Here is a 14,218-nt window from a genome sequence, read left to right as displayed (position 1 = left end):
CTGCCCAACTGAGGCGTCTCGAGAAGCGTCAAAGGGACAGGGAGATTCAGGACTCACAGGAGCATCAACCAACTGGGGTGACTCCTGATCCTGTCCCTGCGGCCAGTCTTACTGCTGAGGCCCTGGGGGATAGTGAACTGGATGAGGAGACTGGAAGGATCCACAAAGAGGGGGATGCCGTCTCCTCACTGTCCTCCCATGGTGGGAGCGCGGATGAGGACAGTGGGGGATGGGCAGAAACAAAGCGGGGTACTCGGAAGAATAAGAAAAGGAGAGATGTAAGATCTTCTCCCACCTGCCAGATGCCAAAGGAAGGTACAACTGATCTCCCTCTGATTGGTCTCTCCAACCGGTTCCGAGCCCTCCGCGACATTTCCTCTTCGGAGGAGGGGGTGGCTGGGGGTGAGGTTCCGGATGTTGCGGTGGGGCTCACAGGAGACGCTGAGTCCTCTCTCCCTGGGGAATCTATGTCTTCAGGGGGGGAGACAGGCCCAGAGTCAGGGGACGAGGAAAATGTATATAAAGGGAATATGGACACATCTATTTCACTTAAAAGGGGTAAACCATCATCTGATGAGGAGGGTGGTGGGGTGGATGGGAAGGATGGTGGGAAAAAGAAAGCTGTCTAACTCAATCACCCTTGATGGCGGCACCCTCTCCGTTGACCCTGGCATCCATTAATGTTGCCAGCATAAAGTCAGATACGGCTCGATTTGCGGCCTATGATTTTTTTGCCCATATTAATGCTGATATTTTATTTTTGCAGGAGACCAGGCTAACAGATATGTCATCTATCTACAAGGCTAAAAGAGAGTGGAGGAATGGGCCCTCCTACTGGTCTCTTGGGGCCGAGCCGTATAGCGGAGTGGCGGTCCTTTTTACCGCAGCGGTAGAATGCCGACGGGTTATCGAGTTAGAAATGGGGAGGTGCCTGATCTTAGATGTCCTCATGAAGGGACAAGAACTTCGCCTTATTAACATCTACGGCCCACAGTCTAAGTGGGACCGGAAGTGTCTCTTTATGAGGATCAAGCCCTATCTTTTTACAAGTCGGCAGGTGGTCTTTGGAGGGGACTTTAATGCTGTCACGAGGCCCCAAGACAGGGGAGGTGCCAGAGACAAGCTGACTTATGATAGCGCCGCCCTTAATAGCATAGCAAGTGAGGCTCGCCTGGTGGATGTCCACATCCGGTACACCCCAGGCCACGCGGGATTCACCTATCATAGGGGTAGTTGTAGGTCTAGGATAGACAGGTTTTATTTAAAGGAGGAGGCCGTCTCTTCAGCAGTATCTGTTGTTGAGGTGGAGTTCTCCGATCACTGTTTAATTTTGTTTTCTCTGAATGTCGCAGAGACCCCCCGGATGGGCAGAGGCTATTGGAAGCTGAATTCGTCTCTCTTGGAAGAAGCGGAGATAAGACAGTCCTTTGAGGATTTTCTTCAGAGCCAGGTACCATTGCTGGGCCTTTGTAGCAGTAAGTCAGAGTGGTGGGAGATCTTCAAGGAAAGGGTTGCGAGATTCTTCCGCCAGCTCTCGGGCCTCAGAAGCCTAAACAGGTACCGTTTGTACCAGGGCCTGAGGAAGAAACTTGAGAACCTTGTCTCGACTGGAGGTAGCCGAGAGGATATCTCCAGAGTGAAATCCTTGCTGATGAGGTGTCAGTACGATAGGCACGCATCTTTGGTTTTTGAGAGGGATTACGGGAAGTACCGCTCGCCTGACCCTTACAGAAACTGCAAGATGTCAGTGAATAGTAAAATAGTCTCAGGACTGATTGATAGTACGGGATCCTTGAAAAGGTCCAGATCAGGGATCTTGGAGGTCGTCAGATCCTTCTACTCGCACCTCTTGGGAAGGAAGGACCTAGATCGAGATAAGGTATCAGCTTTCTTGGCTGAAACCGTCCCTGAACCAGGAGTAGACCCCTCTCTTGACGTTTTGACAGAGATGATCCGGGAAGAGGAAGTCAGGATGGCTATTGATGGGCTTGCCCTCAAGAAGTCACCCGGTCCGGATGGCTTAACATCTGAGTTCTATAAGACCTTTAAGGACACTTTGGTTCCCCTCTTGACTGCGGTTTTTAATGAGTGTCTATCCTCGGGCACTCTGCCAAAGTCAATGAGGAGGTCAGCGCTGATCATCCTGTCAAAGGGTAAAGACCCGTTCCACATTGAGAATTGGCGTCCCATAGCGCTTCTCAATGTGGACCGAAAGATTCTGGCAAAAGTGCTGTTTAACCGGCTGGTGGAGTTTGCACCCCGGCTCCTTTCGGGGGCTCAGAATTGCTCTGTTCCGGGCCGCAGTACATTTAGTGCTGTGCTCAGTGTCCGAGAGGCTGTGGAGCAGGGTAGGGCTGGCCACTGGAAGGGGTACTTGCTGTCCTTGGATCAGGCAAAAGCGTTTGATCGGGTTAACCATGAGTACCTCTGGTCTGTTCTTCTGAGATATGGCCTGCCGGGGGGGTTTGTGGATTGGCTTAAGATCTTGTACGCAGGGGCAGAGAGTTTCCCGCTTGTGAATGGTTGGATTGGCCGCTCTTTTGAGGTTGGGTCTGGCGTCCGTCAGGGTTGTCCTTTGAGCCCGTTGCTGTACGTGTTTGCAATTGATCCTTTCCTTAGGAGGATTGATTGTGGACCGTTGGCGGGGGTGAGAATGGACCTGGCGGTGCCGGATTTGGCTCTGAGGGCGGTAGCGTATGCTGATGATGTCACCGTGTTTGTCTCCTCACAAGAGGAAGGCCAATGGGTGATGTCAGAGGTGGACCGCTACTCGGAGGCATCCGGGTCCAAGATCAACCGGGATAAGTGCGAGAGTCTCTGGCTGGGAGGGGGAGATCCTAGTTTTGATCTCCCGGACGCCCTTCCAGGGCCCCAGGAATCTGCAAAAGTTCTCGGCATCGAATTTGGCCAAGGGGATTACCCCAAACAAAACTGGGACAGCAGGCTTAAGATCGCCGCTCAGAAGGTGGATCAGTGGAAGGGTTGGTCTTTGACCCTCCGGGAAAGGGTTAACCTGATCAAAACATTCCTGCTCCCTTTACTGATATACCTGGGCAGTGTATGCATGTTGCCAGAACCTCTTTGGACCCGGGTCTACAGTGTGTTCTTCCAGATGTTATGGGGGAACAGACTGAACCTAGTGAAGAGGGAGGTTACTTACCGTACGAGGAGACTAGGGGGGTTGTGTATGGTCAACCCTGTGGTGTTCCTAGTGAATACCTTTCTTAAGACCAATATAGCAAACCTCTGGTCAGAGAGGGCTCCTCCGTGGGTATCCTCCTGTAGGGGATGGTTTCAGCCTTTCTTCCAGGAATGGGAGACAGGAGGGCAAGTGAAGGATCTTCGCACACCACACGGGCATCTCCCGGCTTATGCTACCCCGGTTCTGAAGGTTATTCGTCGGTGGGGTCTGGGGATGTGGGAGATTAGGACTCTGTCGAGGAAATTTCTTGACAAGAGGGTCCTGTCTTCTCATTTCCAGAGGCCATTGGCGCTCAAGGACTGCCCAAGTCGGGATCTGGAGGTGGGTTTAGAGCTTTTGAATTCTATCAGGATCCCCTTGAAGTTTTGGGACTTGACTTGGCGCTGCTTCCATGGGAAACTGTGTGTGAGGGACAATCTGAAGTGCAGGAGCTCTGATGACCGGGGATGTCCCCGCGAAGAGTGTGGAGGCATGCTGGAAAGCATGGAGCATTTTCTGCTTCATTGTCCCTTTAACACAGAGGTTTACACCAGGGTGGGCGCTTCCATTGGTTGGCCTCGGCTGGCCAGTCTCTCCTATGCGGAATGGGCCTATGGGGCATTCAGAAACCTTGGAGGCTGGGACCGGTGCACTTTATTCCTAGTCAGCTCAGTGGTTAGGTACTACACGTGGAACGCACGGTGTTTAGTGTCGACGCAGCGTAAAATCCTCCCTGTGGATGTGGTGGTTAGGAACATTCTCGGTGACCTGGTGAAGGTGCGTTCTCTGGAGTACGAGAGGCTGGGTGCTGGCAGGGCCTCTCGTCTATGGAGGGGCTCTGCCTTTAAAGTGCCTTAGCCTGTTGTCCCCCCCTGGTGGTGGGCTGATGCTGGCACATTAGTCTTTTTGTTTTGAGCAGTTGGTTTATGGTAATATAGGGCTTGCAGGCGCTGAACTTGAGCTTTAGGGGTTTGTTGTTTGGCTTATAATGTTATATGTATTTGTTATTGTATTTATTGTTGTAGTCTATTTGTATACTTATGTATTGTATATATTGTTAGTCTGTGTATATTTTATGTAATGTATATATTGTATATATTGTGTGATGCCACCTGGGGTTTGGGTTTAGTTTAGGTTGGGTGGTGGGTTAAAAAGGGGGGAGGGGGTTTGTATGGGACTTTTATATATACAGAAAATCCTGGACTGGTTCATGGACGTCTGGTAACATGTACTGGGGGCATGGGATGCGGGACCAGCTCAGGGCCAAAAAAAAAAAAAGTGGTGTTATTTTGTTTGTGTTGGGTTTTTATTATTTTGTATATATTATTATTATTGTTGTTGTTGTTATTCTTTTTGGTATATTACTGGTATTGGGTTTTTGGTTTTGCAACTGGGCCAGGAAATTCACATTTAGTATTAGTGTATATAGTTTATTAGTATGGTATGGGTATTATGGGTATTATAGGAATATGTCTTTTGTAAATATTGTATATATTTGTTTGTGTGCAGGAATGAGTGTGGGGTGGACCGGTGTTGTATTTTATGCTATTGTGTTGGTTTTATGATCATTATATTGAAATGTTCTGTCGGATACGATATGTTTATGTTTTGTAATTTTTTTATTGTTATGTTTGAAATTTTAATAAAAGATCTACAGGATATAACTCAGGATCAGTACAGGATAAGTAATGTAATGTATGTACACAGTGACCTCACCAGCAGAATAGTGAGTACAGCTCTGGAGTGCTGACCAATTAGTTGCGGGTGTGGTCGTGCTTCAGCTGTGCTGTGTGTGTCTGCTGTGTCTCCTGAGCTCCAGGGATTTCCATCTGTTCCACCTGGGGCCTGCTTCCTCCTCCACAGGGAGGGAGTGGGTTTCCAGGCATGAGTGAGGGAGGCGAGGCCCAGGCTTCTGCTCCTCGGACTAGGCCGCAGGGGAGCAGTAGAAGCCAGCAAGCGGCCGGAACATCGGAGGATTTGGGGGTGAGGCGTTCCACCAGGAGTCGCAGCAATGCTGCTCCAACTCCCCCCACAGAGGTGAGGAGCTCCAAGGCTGGATCCACCTCGGGAAAGCTGGGTGTTTCCAGCGGAAAGCTGGGTTCATCAGGAAGGAGGCAGAGTACTCACGGAGGTGAAGCCGACCTCAGTGAGGAAGGCTGGGGAGTGCTGAGGACCCGGGAGTCTATTTCCACCTATACGTCCCGGGTAAAAAGTCACCTCCGTGAGTATGAAGACGCCTGTAAGGCCATCAGGAGGCTCGGAGAGGGACTTCGCTGTGCCCGTGCCAGGGCTAAGGTAACTCCTAAGAGGAAAAAGACAGAGATCCAGGCAGAGATAAAAAGACTTTTGGCTGAAATACAAGCTTTGGAGGAGAGGAGAGCAGAATTACTGGCGAAGAGTGGCCCATTTAAAGAAAAATTGGAAAATGAGGAGCGCTTCAGGGTGACAGAAGAAGAAAAAAATAAAAGGTTGATGGGGCTGCAACCTGAGAGCCAGGTGGATGATGCGGAGGAGATGGAGGAAGAACAACAGCCAGATCCACCTGGTGGCCTGCGGCAACAGCAGCAGGCCCCGTACAGTGGGCCCCCTGCACAGCAACCAGCAGTATCACCTGCCGACTCAGGGGAGGACAGTGACAGCAGCTACCAGGGAGGGGCGCTAATGGCCCAGATCCGCATGCTGGAATCCCCAGTGTGTCCTCAGAATCTGGTGTTTGGAGATGAGCTCCCAAATGAGGCACCTGGGGGTAAGAAGAAAAAGAAGACCAAGCCAAAGCAGCAAGAAGTGGTGAGTTACATCTACACCCCCCTCCCTGTAAACCCTGAGTCGGCCGCAGGGTCAGCTCATTGTGCAAGCCCCGTTACCCAGCCCAGCCCGTGTTCTGTGGTGGACTCGGTGCAAAGGTGCGGGGAGAGTACAGATACTAAAAGGGCGCAGAGCTCCATGCCTGTTTGCAGTAGCAGGGATGGAGCAGAGAAGGCATCGGCCGCAAGGCCGTACAGTGAGGGCGGCCCAGCGGTGGGCATAGAGGCAGACTCCGGTGCTGTAGTTCGCTCCCCTGTGGGAGAGGGGGGTGACTCAGTGCCGGAGGTAGTCGTGGTGGCTAAGGGAAAAATAGATTCTCCCAAAAGTAGAAAAAAACTTTTGTTTTGCATTGGCGCCGCTGATCCAGATCAGCGGCGCCCAGGAGCTGGACATTCTAGTACGGATGAGGCGGAGGGTACCGGTAAAAACAGGGCTGGGGCCGCTAATAAACAGGCTAGGCAGGCTTCCCGGTCCTTGTATAAGGGACCGGTGACCTGTCCTGTGGTGATGGCTCCAGCCCTGGACCCAGTGATGCTGACAGTACAAAATCTGCGCCAGAACGCACCGGTCCAGCCAGTATGAATGTGGAGGTTAATGTTGGAGTGACTGAGGGTGTGAATGAGGGGAATAATTCATCTGTTACTAAAAATCTGTCTGGGGCTTTGAATAGTGGTTTGGGCTGTAGCACGGGTGGAGGTATGGGGGGCACATCAGCTAAAATAGGGGTCAATGGTTTGGGTATGGATTATGTGGAGGAGGGTGGTGAAGGGGCACAGATTAGTGGTGGGAATGTAGGGCCTGGTCCAGTTGCACCCCCAGCGGTGGCAGCACCCATCCGCAGCTACGCGAATGTCACCGCTGGGGGAAGGGGGGCAGCTTCCTCGTCCTCTGGCTCTGGGGAGAGCAGTTTGCAGCAGCGTCTCCTGGGGGCCTTAAGGAGAGGGGAGAGATCAATCAATGTAGAGGGTAGGGAGGTTGATCTATCCTTTTGGATAGAAAGACATGGTCTTTCAGCCTTCCGAGAGGAAAGAGGGGGGATACTGTGTGGTCCCTCCCTACAGCCGGGCCAGGTGGTCTCCGTAGGAATGTGGTCCGGCTGAGGTGGAGAGGCAGTGATACATGTCCTCCAAGATCTAAAGTTGTTGAGCTTCTGCTGAAGTTGGGCTTTAAGGCAGCTGACATCTATGCCTTGATACATCCTTATGGTACCCCTGAGTTCAATATCAGCTTTGTTCGGCCGAAGGGGCTTGAGCTCTTCTGGTCGAATTATGAGTTGGTAAAGAATGAGCCCGGCTGGCGAGACTTTGCCATTCAGGCAGTGTCTCGCCAAAATAATGTCAAGAAGGTGACCGTTTTAACCCGTAATGAATCGCTTTCTTGTATTGACATCATGACGTGGCTAGGTCGGTATGGTGAGGTGGTGGAGGTCCCAAAAAAGAACAGGGATGAATATGGCATCTGGTCAGGGGCCTGGACGTTTATGGTCAAGCTTAGGCGTTCAGGAAACACCGTTACCCATATACCATCTGCGACCTTCCTCGGAAGGGATCGTATCCAGATCTTCTACCAGGGTCAGCCGAAGCTCTGTCACAGATGTGGTGACCCCACACATTTTAGTGCCAATTGCACTGTGCAGAAGTGCACTCTGTGTGGGGAAATAGGCCATCTCGCTACATCTTGTGCGGAGATTAGGTGTCACCTGTGTGGTGACTTAGGTCACTCATTCAGTCGCTGCCCTCGTTCCTTTGTCAACGCGGTTGTTGCCCCGGTGGGAGTAAGCCGTGAGGTGGATTCTGCTGGGGGGGATGGCTGTCGGGGATGAAGGGGTGCAGGGGCCAGGGAAGAAAAGTAAGCAGAAGACGCCTGCCCAACTGAGGCGTCTCGAGAAGCGTCAAAGGGACAGGGAGATTCAGGACTCACAGGAGCATCAACCAACTGGGGTGACTCCTGATCCTGTCCCTGCGGCCAGTCTTACTGCTGAGGCCCTGGGGGATAGTGAACTGGATGAGGAGACTGGAAGGATCCACAAAGAGGGGGATGCCGTCTCCTCACTGTCCTCCCATGGTGGGAGCGCGGATGAGGACAGTGGGGGATGGGCAGAAACAAAGCGGGGTACTCGGAAGAATAAGAAAAGGAGAGATGTAAGATCTTCTCCCACCTGCCAGATGCCAAAGGAAGGTACAACTGATCTCCCTCTGATTGGTCTCTCCAACCGGTTCCGAGCCCTCCGCGACATTTCCTCTTCGGAGGAGGGGGTGGCTGGGGGTGAGGTTCCGGATGTTGCGGTGGGGCTCACAGGAGATGCTGAGTCCTCTCTCCCTCGAGAATCTATGTCTTCAGGGGGGGAGACAGGCCCAGAGTCAGGGGACGAGGAAAATGTATATAAAGGGAAAATGGACACATCTATTTCACTTAAAAGGGGTAAACCATCATCTGATGAGGAGGGTGGTGGGGTGGATGGGAAGGATGGTGGGAAAAAGAAAGCTGTCTAACTCAATCACCCTTGATGGCGGCACCCTCTCCGTTGACTCTGGCATCCATTAATGTTGCCAGCATAAAGTCAGATACGGCTCGATTTGCGGCCTATGATTTTTTTGCCCATATTAATGCTGATATTTTATTTTTGCAGGAGACCAGGCTAACAGATATGTCATCTATCTACAAGGCTAAAAGAGAGTGGAGGAATGGGCCCTCCTACTGGTCTCTTGGGGCCGAGCCGTATAGCGGAGTGGCGGTCCTTTTTACCGCAGCGGTAGAATGCCGACGGGTTATCGAGTTAGAAATGGGGAGGTGCCTGATCTTAGATGTCCTCATGAAGGGACAAGAACTTCGCCTTATTAACATCTACGGCCCACAGTCTAAGTGGGACCGGAAGTGTCTCTTTATGAGGATCAAGCCCTATCTTTTTACAAGTCGGCAGGTGGTCTTTGGAGGGGACTTTAATGCTGTCACGAGGCCCCAAGACAGGGGAGGTGCCAGAGACAAGCTGACTTATGATAGCGCCGCCCTTAATAGCATAGCGAGTGAGGCTCGCCTGGTGGATGTCCACATCCGGCACACCTCAGGCCACGTGGGATTCACCTATCATAGGGGTAGTTGTAGGTCTAGGATAGACAGGTTTTATTTAAAGGAGGAGGCCGTCTCTTCAGCAGTATCTGTTGTTGAGGTGGAGTTCTCCGATCACTGTTTAATTTTGTTTTCTCTGAATGTCGCAGAGACCCCCCGGATGGGCAGAGGCTATTGGAAGCTGAATTCGTCTCTCTTGGAAGAAACGGAGATAAGACAGTCCTTTGAGGATTTTCTTCAGAGCCAGGTACCATTGCTGGGCCTTTGTAGCAGTAAGTCAGAGTGGTGGGAGATCTTCAAGGAAAGGGTTGCGAGATTCTTCCGCCAGCTCTCGGGCCTCAGAAGCCTAAACAGGTACCGTTTGTACCAGGGCCTGAGGAAGAAACTTGAGAACCTTGTCTCGACTGGAGGTAGTCGTGACGATATCTCCAGAGTGAAGTCCTTGCTGATGAAGTGCCAGTACGACAGACACGCATCTTTGGTTTTTGAGAGGGATTACGGGAAGTACCGCTCGCCCGACCCTTACAGAAACTGCAAGATGTCAGTGAATAGTAAAGTAGTCTCAGGACTGATTGATAGTACGGGATCCTTGAAAAGGTCCAGATCAGGGATCCTGGAGGTCATCAGATCCTTCTACTCGCACCTCTTGGGAAGGAAGGATCTAGATCGGGATAAGGTATCAGCTTTCTTGGCTGAAACCGTCCCTGAACCAGGAGTAGACCCCTCTCTTGACGTTTTGACAGAGATGATCCGGGAAGAGGAAGTCAGGATGGCTATTGATGGGCTTGCCCTCAAGAAGTCACCCGGTCCGGATGGCTTAACATCTGAGTTCTATAAGACCTTTAAGGACACTTTGGTTCCCCTCTTGACTGCGGTTTTTAATGTGTCTATCCTCGGGCACTCTGCCAAAGTCAATGAGGAGGTCAGCGCTGATCATCCTGTCAAAGGGTAAAGACCCGTTCCACATTGAGAATTGGCGTCCCATAGCGCTTCTCAATGTGGACCGAAAGATTCTGGCAAAAGTGCTGTTTAACCGGCTGGTGGAGTTTGCACCCCGGCTCCTTTCGGGGGCTCAGAATTGCTCTGTTCCGGGCCGCAGTACATTTAGTGCTGTGCTCAGTGTCCGAGAGGCTGTGGAGCAGGGTAGGGCTGGCCACTGGAAGGGGTACTTGCTGTCCTTGGATCAGGCAAAAGCGTTTGATCGGGTTAACCATGAGTACCTCTGGTCTGTTCTTCTGAGATATGGCCTGCCGGGGGGGTTTGTTGATTGGCTTAAGATCTTGTACGCAGGGGCAGAGAGTTTCCCGCTTGTGAATGGTTGGATTGGCCGCTCTTTTGAGGTTGGGTCTGGCGTCCGTCAGGGTTGTCCTTTGAGCCCGTTGCTGTACTTGTTTGCAATTGATCCTTTCCTTAGGAGGATTGATTGTGGACCGTTGGCGGGGGTGAGAATGGACCTGGCGGTGCCGGATTTGGCTCTGAGGGCGGTAGCGTATGCTGATGATGTCACCGTGTTTGTCTCCTCACAAGAGGAAGGCCAATGGGTGATGTCAGAGGTGGACCGCTACTCGGAGGCATCCGGGTCCAAGATCAACCGGGATAAGTGCGAGAGTCTCTGGCTGGGAGGGGGAGATCCTAGTTTTGATCTCCCGGACGCCCTTCCAGGGCCCCAGGAATCTGCAAAAGTTCTCGGCATCGAATTTGGCCAAGGGGATTACCCCAAACAAAACTGGGACAGCAGGCTTAATATCCCCGCTCAGAAGGTGGATCAGTGGAAGGGTTGGTCTTTGACCCTCCGGGAAAGGGTTAACCTGATCAAAACATTCCTGCTCCCTTTACTGATATACCTGGGCAGTGTATGCATGTTGCCAGAACCTCTTTGGACCCGGGTCTACAGTGTGTTCTTCCAGATGTTATGGGGGAACAGACTGAACCTAGTGAAGAGGGAGGTTACTTACCGTACAAGGAGACTAGGGGGGTTGTGTATGGTCAACCCCGTGGTATTCCTAGTGAATACCTTTCTTAAGACCAATATAGCAAACCTCTGGTCAGAGAGGGCTCCTCCGTGGGTATCCTCCTGTAGGGGATGGTTTCAGCCTTTCTTCCAGGAATGGGAGACAGGAGGGCAAGTGAAGGATCTTCGCACTCCACACGGGCATCTCCCGGCTTATGCTACCCCGGTTCTGAAGGTTATTCGTCGGTGGGGTCTGGGGATGTGGGAGATTAGGACTCTGTCGAGGAAATTCCTTGACAAGAGGGTCCTGTCTTCTCATTTCCAGAGGCCATTGGCGCTCAAGGACTGCCCAAGTCGGGATCTGGAGGTGGGTTTAGAGCTTTTGAATTCTATCAGGATCCCCTTGAAGTTTTGGGACTTGACTTGGCGCTGCTTCCATGGGAAACTGTGTGTGAGGGACAATCTGAAGTGCAGGAGCTCTGATGACCGGGGATGTCCCCGCGAAGAGTGTGGAGGCATGCTGGAAAGCATGGAGCATTTTCTGCTTCATTGTCCCTTTAACACAGAGGTTTACACCAGGGTGGGCGCTTCCATTGGTTGGCCTCGGCTGGCCAGTCTCTCCTATGCGGAATGGGCCTATGGGGCATTCAGAAACCTTGGAGGCTGGGACCGGTGCACTTTATTCCTAGTCAGCTCAGTGGTTAGGTACTACACGTGGAACGCACGGTGTTTAGTGTCGACGCAGCGTAAAATCCTCCCTGTGGATGTGGTGGTTAGGAACATTCTCGGTGACCTGGTGAAGGTGCGTTCTCTGGAGTACGAGAGGCTGGGTGCTGGCAGGGCCTCTCGTCTATGGAGGGGCTCTGCCTTTAAAGTGCCTTAGCCTGTTGTCCCCCCCTGGTGGTGGGCTGATGCTGGCACATTAGTCTTTTTGTTTTGAGCAGTTGGTTTATGGTAATATAGGGCTTGCAGGCGCTGAACTTGAGCTTTAGGGGTTTGTTGTTTGGCTTATAGTGTTATATGTATTTGTTATTGTATTTATTGTTGTAGTCTATTTGTATACTTATGTATTGTATATATTGTTAGTCTGTGTATATTTTATGTAATGTATATATTGTATATATTGTGTGATGCCACCTGGGGTTTGGGTTTAGTTTAGGTTGGGTGGTGGTTAAAAAGGGGGGAGGGGGTTTGTATGGGACTTTTATATATACAGAAAATCCTGGACTGGTTCATGGACGTCTGGTAACATGTACTGGGGGCATGGGATGCGGGACCAGCTCAGGGCCAAAAAAAAAAAAAAAAAGTGGTGTTATTTTGTTTGTGTTGGTTTTTATTATTTTGTATATATTATTATTGTTGTTGTTGTTATTTTTTTTGGTATATTACTGGTATTGGGTTTTTGGTATTGCAACTGGGCCAGGAAATTCACATTTAGTATTAGTGTATATAGTTTATTAGTATGGTATGGGTATTATGGGTATTATAGGAATCTGTCTTTTGTAAATATTGTATATATTTGTTTGTGTGCAGGAATGAGTGTGGGGTGGACCGGTGTTGTATTTTATGCTATTGTGTTGGTTTTATGATCGTTATATTGATTATGTTCTGTCGGATATGATATGTTTGTTTTGTAATTTTTTTTATTGTTATGTTTGAAATTTTAATAAAAGATCTACAGGGTATAACTCAGGATCAGTACAGGATAAGTAATGTAATGTATGTACACAGTGATCTCACCAGCAGAATAGTGAGTACAGCTCTGGAGTATAATACAGGATATAACTCAGGATCAGTACAGGATAAGTAATGTAATGTATGTACACAGTGATCTCACCAGCAGAATAGTGAGTACAGCTCTGGAGTATAATACAGGATATAACTCAGGGTCAGTACAGGATAAGTAATGTAATGTATGTACACAGTGACCTCACCAGCAGAATAGTGAGTACAGCTCTGGAGTATAATACAGGATATAACTCAGGATCAGTACAGGATAAGTAATGTAATGTATGTACACAGTGACCTCACCAGCAGAATAGTGAGTACAGCTCTGGAGTATAATACAGGATATAACTCAGGGTCAGTACAGGATAAGTAATGTAATGTATGTACACAGTGACCTCACCAGCAGAATAGTGAGTGCAGCTCCAGAGTATATGGTGTAGATAAGTTGTTTTCTGTGGCAGCTTTAGTCTCCAGAGAAACCAATCAATGAGAAATGCGACTTTTTTTTTTTAGTCCCGGTCCCTCTGTGTTAGGGAGCTGCTGTGTTTCCTTTTCTCTCTGTTATCAGCCATAATTGTGTGTTCCTTTGCAGTCTAAGCTGGGGTTTGCAGCGCTGGTGGTCGGAACCCTTCACACTCTCACATTTGGCTGGCGACGAGCATTCGATGGGAGTCGCTACAAGTTTTACCTGCCGCCAACCTTCACCCTGACGCTGGTGCTGCCCTTCGTCATCATTTTGGCCAGGATCATCTTCCTCCTCCCTTGTTTCAACACAAAACTGAGGAAGATCCGCAGAGGGTGGGAGAAGGACTCGTGTGTGAAGTTCACAGCGATGGCTCCGAGCGAGGAAGGTTCTAGCATTGTGTAAGTGAACGGCGCGACATTCACCACCTCGGGGAGTCGCGCGCGCGCTCTGTGGCAGGACCGGGACTCTATCTGCTCCTATAATGCTAGTAGCCGCTTCATATAGTGTTCCCGCCGCGGTGTACGCAGCTCCCCGACACGAAGAAAATGGTGAAAGTAGTCACGACCGAAATCTCAGGGAGATCAGACTATAGAACAGCACTACAGGCCAAAGAAATCACCAACTACTACCTCCAATATGGTGTAATGATGTTTATCACCAGCAGATAAGAGATGGGGGCCATACTGTGATGTCACCAGTGTCGCGTGATGTCATCAATGTTTTCATGCCCTGGTGTATAGGGCAGTGTTTCCCAACCAGAGTGCCTCCAGCTGTTGCAAAACTACAACTCCCAGCATGCCCGGACAGCCGAAGGCTGTCCGGGCATGCTGGGAGTTGTAGTTTTGCAACAGCTGGAGGCACCCTGGTATAGGGAATGGCAGTGGACGCCGCCTCCTCATAGACTCGGGTATGTCAGGTGTAGATTGGAGCGGCCGCATGTTATGTTGGTGATGAACTGGGTGCAGGGAGCAGATGATGATAATAAAATATTATAATTAATTAATAATAATAATTATAAAGC

The 14,218-nt window shown here is 50.3% G+C and overlaps 1 protein-coding gene across 7 annotated transcripts in view; it reads left to right on the top strand.

Moving 5' to 3' along the window:
• Nucleotides 1-13,968, top strand: part of STEAP3 (STEAP3 metalloreductase) — a 53,777-nt gene extending 39,809 nt beyond the window's left edge. For all 7 annotated transcript variants that reach the window (XM_056535348.1, XM_056535343.1, XM_056535349.1 and 4 more), the window contains one exon: nucleotides 13,324-13,968. In XM_056535348.1, the coding sequence (XP_056391323.1) occupies nucleotides 13,324-13,599 (276 nt within the window). In that variant the 3' untranslated portion in view covers nucleotides 13,600-13,968. The remainder of the gene's footprint in view (nucleotides 1-13,323) is intronic.
• Nucleotides 13,969-14,218: the final 250 nt, after the last annotated feature.

Source organism: Hyla sarda, chromosome 8 (assembly GCF_029499605.1).
Source record: "Hyla sarda isolate aHylSar1 chromosome 8, aHylSar1.hap1, whole genome shotgun sequence".
NCBI lineage: Eukaryota > Metazoa > Chordata > Amphibia > Anura > Hylidae > Hyla > Hyla sarda.
This window is presented reverse-complemented; position numbering and strand designations above follow the sequence as displayed.